Raw genomic sequence first — 19465 nt, 5'->3', positions numbered from 1 at the left:
TCCTTAATATCCCCTTGAACTAAAAATAAATTTTTTTGATTGCCCACTGAATGCCACTGAATGATTTCTTTTATAATTCCATTAAATAATATATAGATATAATCATATTTTTTAGAAATTAATAAGACTATTTAAATTCTTATTAAATGAATATTATTTTAATTATTAGATTAGATTAATACATATAAATTATATTTTCACTATGTCAGCTTGCAATCAATTTCTGTATTAAAAATATAATATCAATAACTCACTAAATATTAATTTAGCTTTAACAGTTGAAGTTTAATTGACTTTTATTATTTAAATTATAATTTAACCCTAATTAAATAAATATAATCATATATTCTTTGAAAATTAACAAATTTAATATTGTAGTTGGCCGAGTTCAAAACTAATCAAGTGTATATTTATTTTGAAATTTTATTATCATACCTTAAATATATTTTCAAGGTCCAAATAATTATAAAAGATTTCTTTATAAAAATTAAGTAGATATATAGTTTATAATCCTCTACTAGTTGTTTATAAAATATTAAATATAATACCACTTTTATAGACGTATTTGACAGTTATATAATATATTAGTCAATATTATAATAAATTTTACTAATAAATGGTTTTGATAATAAATATAATAATAAATTGCCTTCAAGTATTTAATGCCATCTATTTAGTTATAATAATTTTAAAAATTAAACATTTTATTATTCATCCTGTAATAGATGTAATAAATTTGATATCTTTTCTTCTCTTTTTTACGTGTTTTTAGGAAAGCTATTTTTTTTCTTTTCGAAAAACAGACTTGGGTTAAATTTTTAATACAAGTATATTTTTGATATTATTACATACTACTATTATTTTTAAATATAATATACCAAGGTGGTGCGACAATATATAAAATCTTAATTGTTTCATCATATCATTCTGTTCCTTATTTTATAGTTAGAAAATGTTTCATTTCTAATATGGCATTGCCGTGTAAATAACTCCAGGCTTCACTATATTTGCATAATTATTTCTTCCAAAGATTTTTAGTGTTTTTATTTTATCAATTTATCCAACATAATAAATTATATTAGTTTACATCGTTAGTGTCATGGCTATTACTGCAAATTAACCCATCTATTATTTGTTTTGCTATGTAATTTAAGATTATTACTATAACGGCTAAGAGCATATAATTGCATATTTTAGATAAACAATAATGGTCAACTGTGTAGTCGTTTATATATCATTTAAAATGGAAGATAATCTTTTAGAAATTTAATATCTCACAATAATTTTCTCGATTACTTATTTAGCTTCCATCATGTCATCTAAGAGGAATCTCTAACCACCATATAGTTTTATGATTTGGATTGGTCGTTTATACTCTCCTTCAAAGATTGGCCTATAAATTTTTCCTTATTAGTCCATTCTATAAAACATTGTCTAAAATGGTTACAGAGAATTATATTAGTTTGATAAGCTTTTGTCAATGTAAGTTGCTAAGAATTATATTATTGCATTATGTGATTTTTTATATGCCTGTTTATTTTGTATGCATAATATAATAAATGACAAAATATGAAAATCTGAATAATTGTTCAGTTAACAAATTTTAAAAAAGTATTATATATTAATATAAAACCCGCCCGAAGGTCGGGCTAAAGCGGAAAATTGGGAGGTAATGGGGGCGAAGCCCCCCATAAAATTTTTTTTAGTTGAGCCCCCTGAGATTGTGAAGGCTAGCGACGCCCCTGAGTATAGTCTGGTGTTATTTTTATTAAAATTAGAATCAAGGATATGGAATGTTTTAATATATAAAACCAAAAACATATGCGAGCTCTTTTGGTTTTCTATTCTTATAACTAAAATATAACCTTTTAAAATTGCAAAAACGCCATTTTAATAGTCTATTTTTTTAAGAGAATGTGCATTAATAAATTCAAAATAACTAAAAATAAACCCTAGATAAATTTATGTCTATAACAATTTTTCTGTTACGTTATTCAAATATAGCATAAGTAAACATTTTATCTTAACTTATTTAATTCTTACTTTTATTATTTATAATATATTATATTATAAATATCTAATATCGCTTGACCTCTTGTTATTTTTTATTCAAATTAATATTATAAAATAATATTATATAATAAATTTTATAAAGTAAAATGAAATAAAAAATCAATATGTAAAAAATAATAATAAATTGTCAGGTTTAAAATTATATCCGTATGAATAACAAATGTTATCATCGTCGTATGTATGATAAAAAAAATTCGAATACTAATATTTTCGTATGCAAATGAGTATAATTGTAAATAATTTGGTTCTTTCGAAGAAGGGCTAAATTTGAATCTTATATCCTGGGAATGGAATGACTAAACTGAGCCAATAAAAATTATGTCTTTTGTCACTCGTGTTTAGAATTGAATTGATTTGGCATTGCTGTAGAATTCCTATTTAGTAAAAAAAAAAATTATACATGAGGGATTTGCTATATTAATAATATTATATTACTTTTAAAAAAGTTTTGAAGCTTTTGATATCGGAACGTAAAGCGGTAACGAATTGCTTCTCGATATAAAAAAATGGTTATAGATAATATTAGTTGGTCTGCCAATTTACAGATATGTTAATAAGATGATAATAGTGGTATTTTAACTACAAATTTGGTAGCGATATAACTCGTTTTAAACGTTTAAAATAAAATAGCGATAGCGAAAACACGCCATTTTACAAAAAAAAAGAGAAATATTGGGCTCCTTTTAAAGGTTCGGAGTTGTTAAAGTACCTATACATATATGGCGTATCTGTACCTAGATACACTTTCACAAAAAGTATCTGTATCTAGATATTATTTTAGAGGTATCGATATCTGTTTTTGATGCCTTTTAAAATGCATTTTGATTACCGCTTTTTATCATAAAAATATAAAAATTTGAATGCAATTCATTTTATCTTATATGAGTATATAGTTTAAATAAATATATATTAAAATATATTTAGACTAATATAATAAAAAATATTATTTTTTCCCCGTTTGAATATATAGATATCAGTTCAAGATTATGAAAGAAGGACATTTTTATAATGTAAAGGAAAATATAAATCTTTGCTTAGCCATGACGCCCATTAGATATTAAAAACAATACCAATGAAGCACAAAATTATCTTGAACAAATAAATTTTGATAGAATTTTTTTAAATAATTGTATAGATATTCCGCTAATTTTTAATGAATAAATATAAAGTTTAATATACAAAAAAATTTTTTTAATAAATTGCTCGTTTTAAATGAGAATTTGTTCTAAAAACGATAACAATAGAGGTATTGATATTTTTTTAAATGAGAACAAAATAAAAAAAATATTTTGTTTACGTATTTTGTCCTCTCATAATAAAAGTTTTTATTCGAGAACAATAGCGAACGTATGATAAAAATTGTGTCTGTATCTAGATCCATTTTAAAAGTATCTTTTACAACTGATCATATTACAAAAAATTAATCTAAATCTATCTTGCTATTTCTCTCTAACTGATTTTATTATCTCTTTCATTCTTTTTTGCTCTAATTTCTTGTTTGATTTTAATTGTGAGCGATAATAACAAATGTCTTGAAATTTTAATGCGAATACGCAATTATTAGTGAAAAAATAATATCACTTGTTGAATAGTGGGATTGGTTATATTCATAGATGGAAATATCTGATTGACCAATACATTTTCAAATTCGGAACTCTTAAAAAGTAAATATTTTTCGTTGTGTTTTAAAAAAAATATATTATATTTAACATTCATAAATAGTTATATTTTATTTGAGTTTAGAAACAATAGTCAATCACACTTAAATTTAACTTGGTCTTATCTAAATTTATATTTGAGGCAAATCCTTGTTGAGAATGTAATAGTAATGCTTCGGACCAGAAAATATTTTTAAAGCTTAGTACAATCAACGCCTTAAATTAGGCTGTGTCCTAAATATATTGAAAAAAACCTCAAAATTTATAAATTTTGGCTAAATTAAAAAATTATGAACATTTCCGAAATCTTCCTAATTTATTCTTAAAGTTTTGTAAAAATTAAAATAAAGAAAAACGAAGTTAAAATATGAAAAATAACAATGCTACCAAATATTTTAATATGCTGGTTTATTCATAAATATTACATAAATTTATAAATTTTAAGAAAAATTTTATTTAAATTTATTTATATCTATTATTTAAAAAAAAAAATTTTTTGTAAATGAAAAAAAAGATTTAGAACACATTTTTACAGTAAAAGTAGCTTATGTATTTTTTTCTTCAAAATTAATAATTTTATTTATTTATATTTATGATATTTAGGACAGAACCTTAAGAAAACAATTTTGTAAATTCGAAAAATCTTTGAATTCATAATTATTTTTTTTTAACTATTCTGTTTCTTTATATGAATAATAGCTATTATAATATATTATGAAAAGGTAATGGCATATAATTTCTTTTAAGATAAAATTAATGAAGGCGATAAAAATAAAAATAGGAAAAAGGATAAGGAATTTTAAAAAGCGGATGTTTAAAAAAAAATAGTAGAGATGAAAAGTATAAAGAGGCATGGAAGATTGTACGATAGAAGAGATAAACTTAGATAGTTAGAGTGAATAATCGCGGTAGCAAGTCTTTGTCGTAAAAAAAGGGATTCCTTACATTTAAATTAAAAAAACAAATTTTTTTGAATATGGGGCTCAAAGTTTTCAGCATTGGTAAAAAGAAAGCTTTTTTAAAAAAAACGTATTTATTTGAAAAATTTAAATTCAGTTAAAATATAATATATTGGTTACCCCTTTACGATGTATCAATTGAAAACACAAAGCGCACTCATTTAGAGCCTGTAAAAATATATATTAATTAGCATTTTATGTATTTATTATGACATAATTATATTAAAGAAAAAAATTGTAAATCTCTGAAATATCAAATCCTTACAAGTAATTAATGAATTTTCCAGCTTTCAAGATATTTAAAAATTCGGTCTCTTGACAAACCGTAGAGGCGTTGGTTCAAAATTTATATCTTAATAAATTAATTTAGAGTAAAAACTCGCTTTAATAAATTCGACCTAGAATCTAAAACATAAAAGGCGTAACAAATACATTTATAACAAATGTATCTATACCGATACAATTTTAGACGATTTATCTGTATCTAGATTAACTCTGTTAAAATCCATTTGTAGAAATTATCAAGATTACTGAAGACTAAGAGAATAGAGATACATGTTTATAACTGTAAATAATTTTTATCAACATAATTTATCCCAAAATCACAGGTTAAATTGTTTGGAAGATAGTATTTTAAAACCTGTATTGTTTGAGCATCCTTTAAATCGAAAGACATTTTTAAAGGCGCAGAAAAACAGGCGGGAAATATGGTCGAATAAACGAATCGGGAAAAGCTTATAGAATCTAAATTTAAATTGTTTGTGCTCGGCTTTGAATTGGAAGGATCTGAGGAATTCACTTTTTAAAAAAATAATTAATTATTTAATAGAGGAGATCTGAAGCTTAAATTGCACTTCTAAAAGAGTATTTATCCAAATAAGACAAAATTCATATGCTAGATTATAAAATATCGAGATAAATAAATAAAAGTGGGTAAAAGTTCCTACCTCGTATATGAGAATTTGGGAGCCATTTATATGAACTTAGAGGTCCTAGCTAGGGATGTACCGATACCACTTTTTAGAGGCCGATCCGATCCGACATCATATCTAATTTTGTTGTAAAGATACCAATTGTTTTAATTTTTAATATACTTTTTATTTGTATAACATCTATAATTTTAAAAAATTATGTTATAGAATTCAATTGCAATTCTAAAAGTATATAAAATATTTTTATTGATAAATCCCTTATTTATATAAGTAACATTAATTTATTTACATAATAAGTAATAAACAAATATATTATGAAATAAATGTTTAAATAATATATCGAAGATTTCTTTTTAAAAATATCAAAATTTACAATTAATCAGAGGTCAAATATTAAATAAAACTAAAGATTATTTTTAAATATATTATCGCACACTTTTATAAACAGAATGCGAAAAAAAAAATAACAATATAAATGGATTTCAATTTTATTTATAAAAATAAATGGTTTGATAGAGCCATTTTTATCGGGTCGGAAAATTTTATAATATTGGCCGATAACCGATAATTTAAAATGAATAAATATAGGCCCGATCCGATAAAAAATATCAGTACATTCCTAGCATAAAAGTAAATTTTTTTAAAGAGTTAAAGATAATAGCTCAACTCAGTGGCGTAGCCAGGATTTTACAATAAGGGGAAGGTGTTAACAGCCCCGCGCCAAACCCGTTTTATCCGGTCACTATAAAAAAAGTGTTATATATTATTGATTTTTCGGTGGTCTTTATATAATCTCCGTTAAAGGGCGAACAAGCCCTAATTCTAAAATATGGCAATGTTTTGAGTTTTATTAGTGTCTGATTTTAACCAGTATAAAGGAAAAAATTATTAGTAACAAGATTTTGGCAACCTTAAGATTAAAAAATGAGTGAAGGTATTTATTCAGTATATTTTATCAATGTTTGGATCATAATTATATATTAATTTAATCCACTTGGTAGATAGTATAAAGAAAAAAGAAAATTAATAAAAAGATATCGTGCTAAAATGGGAAATATAAAAAATTATATATCTGGTGCCCTAATATTTTGGCCTGTCTGGTACTTTCAATTACTCGCTCAAATATAAGTACAACAAAGCGAAACTGAGTCATAAACAAAATGAATACTATGGACTTCACGTTCTAAGCGTGAAGTGAGCCAAGCTTTTGGAAACACTAATTCTAAAACTTATACTAAACCATTAAGTAGGCCTTTATTAGTATATTTTATTACTTTATTCTCTTTGTTGATTGGTTTAAAGAGGAAAATAATTATTGGTAAAAAATAAAACATTGTCAAAACTAGTCTAGCCAGAAAGGAGAATAGAGAAGTTCTAACTATCTAATTTGCGTTAATATTTAATACCTTATTAATTCTTTAATCTTTCACCAGCCATTAAAAAAGTAACCAAATTATGAACCAAAAACTAACTATGATATCATTTCTTAAGCGTAAAGTTAGCCAAACATCTAGAAGCAATTATCTTGGAAATTTATGTCTAATTAGTGCGTATTTCATACTTATTTATTGCTTCAACCCTTTTGTCAGATAGTTTAAAAAACACATTTTTGGCAAAATAAAAAAAAATCGCTAAAATTGGCATCATGATAGAAGGGAAATTATAGAAGCAATGAACAATATGTAACGCTTGATTAGTACATACTAGTTCATTCATCAGATTTTTTCAGAAAATAAATAAAAATCAGTCATAAGCGAAATAAAAATTATGGCAAATCTTAGGCTAAATTTTAAATAACGAATTTTAAATTATCAAAAATCAATTTTGTCTGAATACATCAAGGTTCTCTTTCCACGATTCGATTCAGGATATTTTTGAATCTTATGATTCTATGATCTTTCATAAATGTACCTTTTCTTTTAATTTTAATATATATAGAAGTAATTAAATCTTATTAAATTTTAAATATATTTTCAAAAATCTCATTAAATTTTAAAAATATTTTCAAAAATTTGATATATTCAGATATTAAGACGCAGTTCTAAGCATGAAGTTTGCTAAACTTTTGAAAGTACTGATTCTAAAGTTTAGACTAATAAGTAAGGCTTAAAGAATACATTTTAGTTTAATCTCTACTTTATGAACAGTATAAATCAAAAGGGTATTAGCAAAATTACTAAAAATGTTACCAAGATTCAAGATAGAACGAAGATTCTAGAAGCATAAAAGCAATTTTAAAAAAATTAAATAAACGAAATGGCTAAAATAATTTTATTATCATTAGAAAAACCCTATCATCTTTTAAAATATGGGTCTTGATGTGGTTGTAGCTTTGATACTTTTATATTTAATAACTGCATAAAAAGGTAGTCAAATAGACTTGTGTATCTGAGCTTATCATTTGTTGAAATAGGAATAAATTAATAATTGTTGCTTCATAATGAAATTGATAAAGTAATTAATTTTTTTTAAAGGAATATGATAAACTAGACAAGTTTTTTGCAAGATAGTTTATAATTTATTTAAAAAATACAAAAATAATAAAATAGTTGTTTTTTAAATTTTAAGCATAAAAATTTACATAGGGGGGGGGGGTGGAGGGGGGAGGGGGGGGGGGTTGAACCCATAAACCAACATGCAAAATTATAGGAGAAACGCGTTCAATTAAATTAAAATTATAAAAGAATAATTAGAACCCCAAGTTTTGGTAGAGCTTTGCCCCCCCCCAATGTAGTATATGTCTTTCCTAGAAATATGAAAATAAAGTTCTGCTTAAATTTAGACTATAACTCAAATGATTAAATTAAGGTTATATTTTTTGGAATTTATAAATAATTAAGCGATAATTACTCCATAAGTCCACCCATTTCCTGAGGAGCATAAAACAGCTTTTTTGAACCTTTGAAATAAAATGACATTTTAATAAATGATTTAATATATTAATAAAAATAAGGACTTTAAAAATCTGACTTACTCAGTAATACAGATGTTTTTGGCTATAGAAAAAAGAACGGTCACCTTATCAAGATAATAATTATGTTCGAGGTGGTCATCACAGGTACTTCTAGACCTAACCCCTAAGCATTTGATAATTTGACCCCCCTACCACCATCCAAAACCTCTAAATCAAAACTTAGCAAAAAAAGGAAATCTAAATCCAAATTTTCAAAACCATACCTCGACCTAACCCCTCCTCCCCCTGTCCCAATAAGGATTTTGGGTCTTACGCTTGGGTAGAAAGGCATGGGTCATAGTGGGAGGTTTTTGTATACTCCTATATTTCAAGTCCTAACTTTATGATGTTCCGCCCACAATTAAATAAAAACTAATATATTTTTTAACTTAAATCAGGGCTAAAACTTTTAATTTTACTTAAGCCTAACATCAATTTTTTTTTAAACGTAAAAATCAACCATTTTTTTATAAATCAAAAATATTCACTTATATTGAATAAGTAAACAGCCATGGCAAGCATTATACGCTTTAAACTAATGATTCTAGAAATAAAAGCCTCGATTTTGCGAAATCTCGAAGTTTATGATATTGTTATGGTTAAAATTTTGATTTAACCTTTTTTAAAAATCGGTAAAATGGAGGTTTTCAACAACACTAGTTTAAATCATAACGCGTTTTAAATGTATATACGTATCAGCTAAAATTGACAAATTAAATTTTATTTGAATTATACTAACGGGTAAAATGAAAGGACACGTGACCTATTATTATTTTCATCTGCTGATGTGGCGTAGATGATTAGGAATAGATTAATACAGGGTTCGGGACTCTATGAAAATTTTTGGCGAGTTTGCTACAGATCCAGAGTCCAAAAAAATGCGGTTTGATCTAGGCCGGTCCAGGGAGACCTAACTTAGGTAGGCTTTATTTGGGTAAAATTGAAATTAGTAAATTACCCAAGCTAAAGATCATATAAGTTTTTTTGTAAAAATAGTAAACGCGGTTCCGGGGGAAAAATCGGGTTAGGTCCAGGTTTATAAAGCTAAATATTACGGGATCCAGGTTCGGCATTGGTTCGGGGAAAAAGGGTGCCGTGCCTGGTTCTGTACCTAAACTCGGTTTTGGAGGTCTCAAACCCTGCATTAGTAAATATCTTTTATAGTCAGGCCCCTTTATTCTACCCACTTTTATTTTACTATAGGATCTTGGCATTCAATAACTCCTTGTATAATGGATTCGATAATAAGCTTCATGTTTTGTTCTCCTTTAGAATATTAAATTAAAAGAAAAAATATATATATTATAATAAAAATTCAAATTCAATATTTTTGAGGCCTAGCTTAGCCATAATCAATTCTTTTCTTTTGATTTTTCCAGGCACGGACCAAAATTTTTAATTAAAAAAATAAATAATTAAACGTATATTTAAATAAAGTCAAAAAATAAAGATTAAACATTACTTTGTTCCTAATCTCACGGAATATTCCAATTTATTGCTTTATTTTTTTTAAACTTTTAAGTAGGCTGACTCAAAAAGGAATGGGAATCGAATAACATACTATATTAGTATTCGATTTTTTTAATGAACCGATTAATTTCCTATTCATATTCGATTGGTATGATTCAGAGGAGTCGCGGATAATATATTATTCGGTTCGTATTCCTTTTTTTAATATGTCCACTTTTCGTATAGTTTGGATAATGGCTGAAAATCAACAATCAAAGAGACGCGAATTAATTTATTTACGCATTCCTCAAAGTTGTGCTATAAAATTCAAAAAATAATAAGAAGCTGAGCAGATAGTTTTCGGCAAAAAACTTGGTGTAGCCGTGTTTTTACCGGATAAAAATAGATATCCGCCTAACTATACTAAGATAGAGCCGAATTTTTTTAATATTTATTAATGGGCTCCGAGGCTTGGGACAGTCTATAATTTTTATCTATATGAAAAATGGGGGTGGGGGCAGAATGTGATCAAGCTATAAACGAATTGATTGTCTGTTATTGGTGTAATGCAAATGAACAAAAAAAATGTGCGATTATTTTTCAGAGAAGAGACTGAATATTTAGAAAAGCTAGAAAGCATGCTTAAAAAAATATGGTTACCTACAAACACAAACTATTAAATTTGGATGTTATTTAGATAACGAAATTCGGTTTCACATAGATTAATAATCAGATCTTCATTAAAGGCATATGAAAATAGATAACCCAGGTTCGTAATTATTAAGCGAACCTTAAGGCACCACGTTCTCCTAATTCAAATTACTAATTATATGGTCTATTACCATAGCTAGAATATTTATTTATTTTTAATATTATATCTTTATAAAGAGTGGCTCGATGCTGATTATTAATTTCCGGTATATTCCCTGAGGTTTGGGATAGAATATGACTACCGTTTTCTCGATGGGGTTAAAAGTTTGATATCAGGAAGGGCATTTTATCGTAAAAAAATAATCGCTCAAAAATCCCCTTATGATCACAACAAAAAAAACTGAAGTGGTTTGGACACGTTATACAAAAGATGAAATCAAAGCCTCGAGGAAGACCAACGACGACAAGAAAGTGAAATGGATAAAAACGTAGAAAGTGGAAAAAGGGGATCAGAGGGAAAACTCGCTTACCTGGGTAAACCTAAAAAACGGGTTTAAACAATGAAGAAGATAATAAAGTATGTGTCTTTTATTTACCTTGATCGACCAAGACTCCGACCATGTTGTTTTGGTTAATCAAATGACTTAAAAAGGAATAATAGCTCCTTTGCAGGCTTAATCGTTCTCTTATTTCATGCGGATCAGAATCGGCGTCTAATGGTTTGTTCAATAGCTCGAATATAACGGTTACCAGTGGCATGAATAGTGCGTTTATCAACGACGGAGCGTTTTTCTGTCAGATAGATTTTTTTAAAAATTAATATTTTCCTCTTCCTTATTTTTCAATACCCTCCCGCTGTTTCATTCCACCTAGAATCTTAGTTTATATCGTCTCAAAATAAATATTTAATTTATTTTAAATAACTTCAAACCTTAAATTTTGTGGTAACTTGATTCAAAAGCGGTATAATCTCGGAAACGTTTTTGAAATCGCGAAATTTTATGAATTTTTCAAAAGCGGGTGTAACATACGGGATAATAATAGATTCCTCCAGGCAAACCTGGATTAAACGTCATTTATGATAATATATATTATAAAAAATATAACTAATATTTATTAAACCATCTGGATCGTATATGTGGCCTTTAAAGAAAGAAGTATGTAGAGTCATGATGGCATGTCCTATTGACCTAAAAAATGATCATAAGCATCTGCGTAAAAGCTGTTTAAAGAGTTAATAATAAGTTTTATATAATAAAAGCAACACTGGATTGGCCGAGATAGAAGTCTTATTTTATAATTATATTCAAAAAATTTAAAGGATTATATTTTCCGATAAAAAAAAGTTGGCTATAAATATTTAAAAAAATATGGACTAAACTTACCACCATAACGTGAAAGTATTGCCTGACGCCACTGTACATCGCGTACCTCAATTGAATGCCTTTCTCTTCTTCTTGTTTCTCGTTGTTGGAACACGCGCGCGATATGTTTTGATCCAAAAAGTCCAGGGAGGAAAGTAAGGTATCGAGAATACAGGCGTAAACGTTTTCCAAATTAGATTGCTTCATCGGGCTATGGTTCGAAAAGGCTTTAGTTGTTCTTCTGTATTTATAAAAATATAATATCGAGTGTTAGATTATAGCTTTTATCTTTTAAATTTTAAGTTGTGCTCAACAATTATACTTTAGAGTTGTTAAATTTTAAGGACATGCCGTTGATGTTAACCAGAAATTTACATATTCTTAAGTCCGAAAATTAAAATATGGAATCTATATAAAATTAATCCAAAAATATTCAGATCCGGGGTTCAGACCCATGTTCCTGATATAAAAGGTATCAATGCTGAAATGAGAGATATTCGAAATACATCAATTCAAAGGTAAAGCAATCTTACCCACAACATTAGAAATAACGAACCAATTGACCCAGCCCAGAGCGCATTTTAAAAAACCCTGACCTGGATTAAAAATAACATATCCCGAACCGAGGGTAGATTAAGCTCACAAATTCTTTGGCCATTTTTTTAATATATAAAACTAATCAGCCTGAAAAATGGATCGTTTAACATTCATTCACTGTTTAAATTATCGATCAATTTTTCTTTTAAAAATGATTGACTAAATAAACCCAAAATTATTTTTAATTAAAAAAATCTTAATAAATTCGAGACTGGGTTTAAAAATTAAAAAACTTGTCTGGCCAAAAATAATTTAAAATATCAATTTTTTAAAATCCGGCCAGGCGGTTAAATTATCTCTTTGGGTTTCCGGTTTTAATAACCATTTAAAATAAATATATTTTATATTATTACTACATTTTTATATACACCTTTTATTTAGTCATATAGTATTTTTTTTAGAAGACATGTACATTTTTTTTAAATGGAGCGTCGTTTTTAAATGCTGACTTAGGCCTCGTTTATAGTACACGCGTCATTTTCAAACGGTGCGTTATTCGCGCAACGTAATTTATAAATATGGAGCGTTATGATGATAACGTTATGATAAAATTTGAAAAACATGTTATATTTTAAAAATTATTAACACTATGAAGAATCAGCTGTGATTTCAATAGCATTAAATAACGCAAAGCTTGAACATAACGCCCTTACTATATATTCAGCCTTAGATGGAAAAAGTTGTGTGTGAATTTTAAAAAAAAGGAAAACTATATTGAATGCAAGTTGTATTTATAATATGCAGAAAATAAAAATGTTTGTTTTTGTCATGGTTTAATTGATTTTAATTCTTCTTATGGCTATTTCCAAAATCTTTTTAAAAAATTCGAAAAGTTTAGTCTTGAAATTTTAAATAAATCATATATTAAATTTTTAAAATTTTCTAGAATTATATTTTGGACATGTTTTTATTTTTTTTTAAATAGCCTATTTCTTCTTTTTCGATGAAATTTCAAAAGTTTGTGAATCAAATTTTTTGATATTTTGAACCCAGCCTAACTTAAATAATAAAATTTATTTTTTAAAAAAGAAGAAAGTGTCTTTGGTTAGGGAAATATTCCGGGAGCCAATCTCAAAATCATAAATCTTAAGATTTTGTTATAATTGGTTAATAAGTATTGTAATTGTTTCCATAGTAGTAAACTTCACGCTTCGTCACTGATCTTCAAATGACATATTTTACTTAACCTTGACTTATGATTCATTCATTAAAATGCATTTTAAAGCGTCATTGAATAGAAATCAGCTTGTGACCCAGCATTATGATTTCTCATGAAATATTAAATATCTTTTTTTACGAAAATAGCGTGTCAATAGCAATTTAAATAAATGAATGCGCCAATTCATGTATTATTACGTCATTGATGATCTTTAATTGGTAAAGGTTGCACTGTATTTATTACCTAAGGGTGAATCAATAAGGAGAATTAATATGCATTAATTTCTTATTCCTTACTTAATTTTAAATTCAAATTAATCATAAAATGGTGCAAACATCTTAAAATTTAAAATGTAATACATGATATAATTGATGATTTTGACAAAACGGGTCACGATAAAATTTAGCGATCGGTAATTGATAGTCTGTGTTTTGTTAATATCCTGGAGCGGAGAAAAAGTATTCTGAAAGTTGGTAACCAGGGATAACAAAAGTTTTTCCATTGCTTCTTTCTTGGCCTAAAAAAACAAGGTGTTATAATTGTTGTGTGTACCTAGAATTATATTTCATAGGTTTATTGATATTTTTAACTAAAAAACAACCTTTCTTTTTTATCATTTTTTTCGTTCATAAAAATGAATTTTTTTAAAAAATCCCTGACCTTATTCCTAAGTACGCTTTTATCAATTCCACCAGGTTAACATTATAATAACCAGGGGCATCATTTGCCTTTACAACCTAAGGGACTTCAAAAAAATTTTAGATTATTTTCAAAATAACCTTTTTTAGCTAACATTATCAATATTTCATTTGGTTAAAAAAAAATATTTCAAATTTTGAGGGGGCTCTTAAAATTTTTCAGCCCCCCCCCCTTTCCAGTGACTCTATTAAATAATAAAGATATTTAAAAAACACACATTTAGAAATGTATTTTAGCAAACTTATTCCTAAATGTAAATTTTGCTAATTGGCTAAGAGTCAGGCTAAGATTTTAACCCTAAATTAATTTCGATCAAAACGTAATTATATCCTGATAAGTTACAACTAGTACATAATTATTAAATGGCATTCATCTCTATAAACTCGCATCACTGCAATCTCAATCCTTAACTTATTGCTAACCTACTCGAGGTTAGCTTCAGAAGAACAAACTCCGAACTAAGAAATCAGTTTTGTGAAGGGTGTTTAGCCTCTGAGGTGCACCATTCCAAATACAATAATTTTATTATATAATATGTATAATTTAAGTTCACAAATATTTTATAAAAACGCATTGCTACGTATTATTTATCCTAAAATAATCAAGGGTTATTTACAATATATAAATAATAAATATATTTGTTTTTATAAACGTTCAAATCCAAATTGGAGGATATGATGAGAACGGAGTACGATTCGTAAAGAGCGTTCATGTCTTCTTTGCTGAGCAATGATTCGTTGCAAATCGCCCATTCCAGGATTTGCTGAATGAAAGTTAACATTTCGTTGGAAAGATTAGAGTTATTGACAGTCATATTTCCGGAAGCGTTTAAATTAGGCCTATTTATAGATAAAAAATTTATTTTTTTGTGCGTTATGCCATTCAAATATAATCATTAATTTTTAAAAACGGCTAACTCAATATTATATCCAAAAAATATGGCCTAATACTCGAAATTTAGTTAATAGATGTCCAAACCTGTGCGCCATCTATGAGTAAAAATATTAAGGCTTGCATAATAATTTCTGGACAAAATATTGAGTTAGCCGTTTATAGAACTCGGCCCAAATCGGGGTTAACAACACCAATTATTAACAACTTCATATTCTAATTTTTTTTTTAAATTTATTATAAATTGCGTAACGATCCATCATTTTAAGTCACGTGTATATCCATATTTTACACCCGTTACCTGGCTATTAAGAATATTTTGATAAGAAAAAATATAAAATTTACTTGAAACTTTTGATGAAGCGACAAAAAATTTGCAAGCAACGGCTTCTGATCTTTGGTGAGGGACTCTTGATTCCCTTTTCACTCTGAAATGCTAGCTATTATTGATATATGATATAATAAATATAAAATTTAACTATTTGCTGCTAATATATAAAGATAGGACATAAGTTAAATAATGCCTTATTCTTAAAAATTTTGCATTTATATTTGCATATTTATATATAGATTCTAATTCACCAAATGGCATACGATTTTATATAATTAAACTCAATAAAAATAAAGAATTTTCGTTCTATATATTTTTTTAAAATAATTTAGAATATAGTTTTAAATTTTTTTATAACACGTGTCATTTAAAATGGTACGTGTTAATTACTCAACTAAAACTTGGTTGATATATTTGGGATTTTTGGCTATCAAACGTTCGAATTTCGATAAAATCTCGAAGTATAAAGTTTGAACGATGGAAGCGGGATGTTGATAAACGTTACTCGACAAAAACTTTGTATAATTAATAAATTGAGTTTATTATATAAAAAAAAATTGTAATAAAGTTTAATTTCATTAATGATAATCAAAATCATTGCGAAAAATATGTTATCGTCGATTGGTTATGATTAGAGGGGGTCACTTGTTTTTGTCATTTAGGAGCTGCAACGTCATTTTTTTTATTTTAGGGAGCTCCGGGCAGAATTTTGCTTAGATATAAAATATTTTAGGAAATAATTAATTTAATCTAATTTAGATGAGAATACTTTTATTACACCCATGCGATCCTTAATGGCTAAGATCATATATTTTAAATAAAAAATTAAATAGTAAATTTTCTTCTTTTTTAAAAAAAAAAGAGTAAAAGAATTACGATTTCCAGTATTTCATTCATAGTATTTTGAACAGCTTTAGGATCTTTTATTTGATGGTTGCCCATGTTTTCGTCGCGATGATTCGAGTTATTATTCATTTTGTTATTGTTACCACAATTGTTGAGCTGAGTTTTGTATAACTTTTTATTTATGCAATATAATATTTTTAATTTATTTTTTGATTTTTTATAATGAAAGTAAGTGAGGGAGTAAGTGAATGAGTGAGTGGAGAAAGAATGAATAAATCTGAACTTCAGTCAATACATATAATATTAAGAATATAAAGCAAAATGTTACGTTATAGTAATCGGCTAGGAAATTGATGAGCGTGAGAACCATTTCAACTTCCTTGAACAAATGGACCCACCATTCTGGCAACACGTTTGCCGAATACTGTTTTATCGCGTTGATTACAAGGTTGTAACTCTTGAAATATCGAATATATTTATATCGTATAAATATTTGTGTTTAATTGTCATGGTATTCTATCCGGAAGTTTAAGCTAGACTCAGACAGAGCAGTGGACCCGGTTTAGCTTACATTATTTGTGAAACCCAACCTTTTTATTTTGCAGAATCCAAACTAAGTTCAAAATTCTATATCCTCAACCCAGATCTGAACCGAGCTGCTAAAATATTTTCTGGATTCGAATACCTGCAATCTCCATATTTTGTAATTTTAGAGAAAAAGCGCGATTTTTTAAAAAAAATGTTTATTTTTAAAAAATCATAAAATATTTGGATATTTTTTTTTTTTCAAAAAAGGTGAAAACCGGATATAGAATTTGACATGGAAATAATTGAGTGGGGAAAAGAATTAAGATGTTTTCGAAAAGTTTATGGTTCATCTTATTTAATGTACGATACCAGTATCAAGAGAAATTAATCACAATAAAGGCGACCCGTGTAGGTAAATAGCCTATACGGAATTGTGTATAACATATATAAATATAGCTATTCTTGTTTTTTTTTAAATATAACTCATCCTATATACGTGTTTTTGGTTAAATCAAGATGAAATATTTTTAAAAAGATATTTTATTTTTTATAATTTTAAAAAAATTTAGAAATTTGTAATATCAGGGCCTTATTAAATGTGAAATACTTTTAATTTAAACTACGGTGCCTCGTTCCAAAAGAAAAAAAATAGGGCAAGTAATACTAAAAATAATATCATTAAATTAAATTAAAATCGATTTAGGCGGAAATTAGACCAATCAAAGGCTTACTACTTGCTTTATTTAAATTTAAAAAACATTCTCGCATTATTTAAGAAGAAAAGGGTATTCAAAAATGGTGAGGAGGGAGGAGAAGGGAAATTAAAATGGATCAAGGTAATCCTTAAAAAAATATTGGTATATAATCAATCATGTTAATACCATCCAGGAAAGCGAAACGATAGGAAACCGGTACGAGGCTAACCGATATTCGTTATAAATTATAACAGTCAATTTAAGAGAAAGGTGACCGTTATATATATAAGTCCGGTTCGTGATTCAGAATATCTCTACAAAATGAAAAAGTTAGAATACAAACACTCTTGAATTTAATTTCAAATTAAAAAACTATAAATAAATAAATATTGATAAATATGGAATTATTTACGACGGATGAAAGATTGTCAAAAAAAGGCTTCAATTCCTTCCTGATCGATTTATATTCGTTGTATTCAGATTCCTGATATAAAAAAAAATAACTATATATTGTACGTTTATTTTTATTTTTAATACCAATAAAAATAGACACAAATTCTGAAGCAAAAAAACTTTTTAATATCTTATTAAATAATATAAAGATACTTTGGTAAATCTCACTATTTTAGTAAAAACGGGTTTGTTTTATCTTGGATATACAAAAAACGAATAAACCTGGTTTTTTTTAAATGTAAAAAACAGGAAAGAAATGTTTTATCTATAATATAAAAAAAAGAAGAAACTAGGTATTTTTTTTTCAAATGCAAAAAAAAACAGGTAAGAAAATGGCGAAAAAAATAGAGCAAAGAACATGCTAAAAAATTATTTTAATGAAATTTCAAAACACTAGAAAATTTCAAAATTAATTTCCTGGGAAAAAAGTAAAAAGGTTAATTTTTTTTTAAATAAACTCAAATTTATCAAAATGAGCAAGATTTAAAAAGATCACAGTAATGAAAAATTTCCAACAAAATATTGGCAATTATATTAAATAAGATGATTGTGATATTGAAAGAATTTGCAATCAAAATTTAATTTTTATAAGGATTTATTAAATAATTATAAAACAGAAAAAAAAACAAAGTTTATTCCTGCAAAAAAAGGTTTTTGCAGCAATAGATTGATCAAATAGAATATAACACGTCCACTAGGTATAATTTATGATATTTATTTTTATAAAAAAAATTCTAAATAAATTTTCAAAAACCTTCATATCATTTTCGTATTCGTCTGGGATCATGATTTTGTTGACTAGTATAAGGAAGAATTGCTTTTGTTATTAAAAGAAAAAGTTTGTCATATAATTGATGATTAGTGAGTGTAATGTTTTTTTATCAACTTTATATATTTTATTTTACTTAAAAATATACATTTATTTATAAAAAATTTTTTTAATATATTTACAACATCGTAAATTAATATTATTCGAAATAATAAATTAAATACTTACAAATATTTTTTTTTATTCATAAAAATTTTTTTGAATTTCAGGAGAAATTTTATTTAAAAAATCCTTGTGTAGTGATGCAAAATCGCTCCATTTGAACCGATTTTTAAAAACGGCTAACTCAATATTGTTACCAAAAAAATATTGCCTGAGTCTCGAGATTTCCCTAATAGAGAGCAATATCTTCGGCTTACGTAATATTTTTCTGGATAAAATAGTTAGTTAGCCATTTT

The 19465-nt window shown here is 26.5% G+C and overlaps 1 protein-coding gene across 1 annotated transcript in view; it reads right to left on the bottom strand.

Moving 5' to 3' along the window:
* Positions 1-2205: 2205 nt before the first annotated feature.
* The window catches only part of LOC135931472 (exportin-T-like), a 40951-nt gene continuing 23691 nt past the window's right edge, over positions 2206-19465 (bottom strand). Inside the window, exons 6-23 of the mRNA XM_065468603.1 lie at positions 18993-19055; positions 18198-18269; positions 16891-17019; positions 16593-16733; positions 16112-16231; positions 15731-15825; positions 15147-15333; positions 14155-14312; positions 12061-12280; positions 11607-11735; positions 11272-11467; positions 9774-9841; positions 8473-8521; positions 5331-5488; positions 4811-4858; positions 3655-3729; positions 2509-2562; positions 2206-2447 (exon numbers count right to left, since the gene is read on the bottom strand). Coding sequence (XP_065324675.1) covers positions 2412-2447; positions 2509-2562; positions 3655-3729; positions 4811-4858; positions 5331-5488; positions 8473-8521; positions 9774-9841; positions 11272-11467; positions 11607-11735; positions 12061-12280; positions 14155-14312; positions 15147-15333; positions 15731-15825; positions 16112-16231; positions 16593-16733; positions 16891-17019; positions 18198-18269; positions 18993-19055 — 1998 coding nt within the window. The 3' untranslated portion in view covers positions 2206-2411. The remainder of the gene's footprint in view (positions 2448-2508; positions 2563-3654; positions 3730-4810; positions 4859-5330; positions 5489-8472; positions 8522-9773; positions 9842-11271; positions 11468-11606; positions 11736-12060; positions 12281-14154; positions 14313-15146; positions 15334-15730; positions 15826-16111; positions 16232-16592; positions 16734-16890; positions 17020-18197; positions 18270-18992; positions 19056-19465) is intronic.

The sequence above is a fragment of the Gordionus sp. m RMFG-2023 genome, chromosome 1 (assembly GCF_954871325.1).
Source record: "Gordionus sp. m RMFG-2023 chromosome 1, tfGorSpeb1-WG-v2, whole genome shotgun sequence".
Classification (NCBI taxonomy): Eukaryota; Metazoa; Nematomorpha; class Gordioida; order Chordodea; family Parachordodidae; genus Gordionus; species Gordionus sp. m RMFG-2023.
This window is presented reverse-complemented; position numbering and strand designations above follow the sequence as displayed.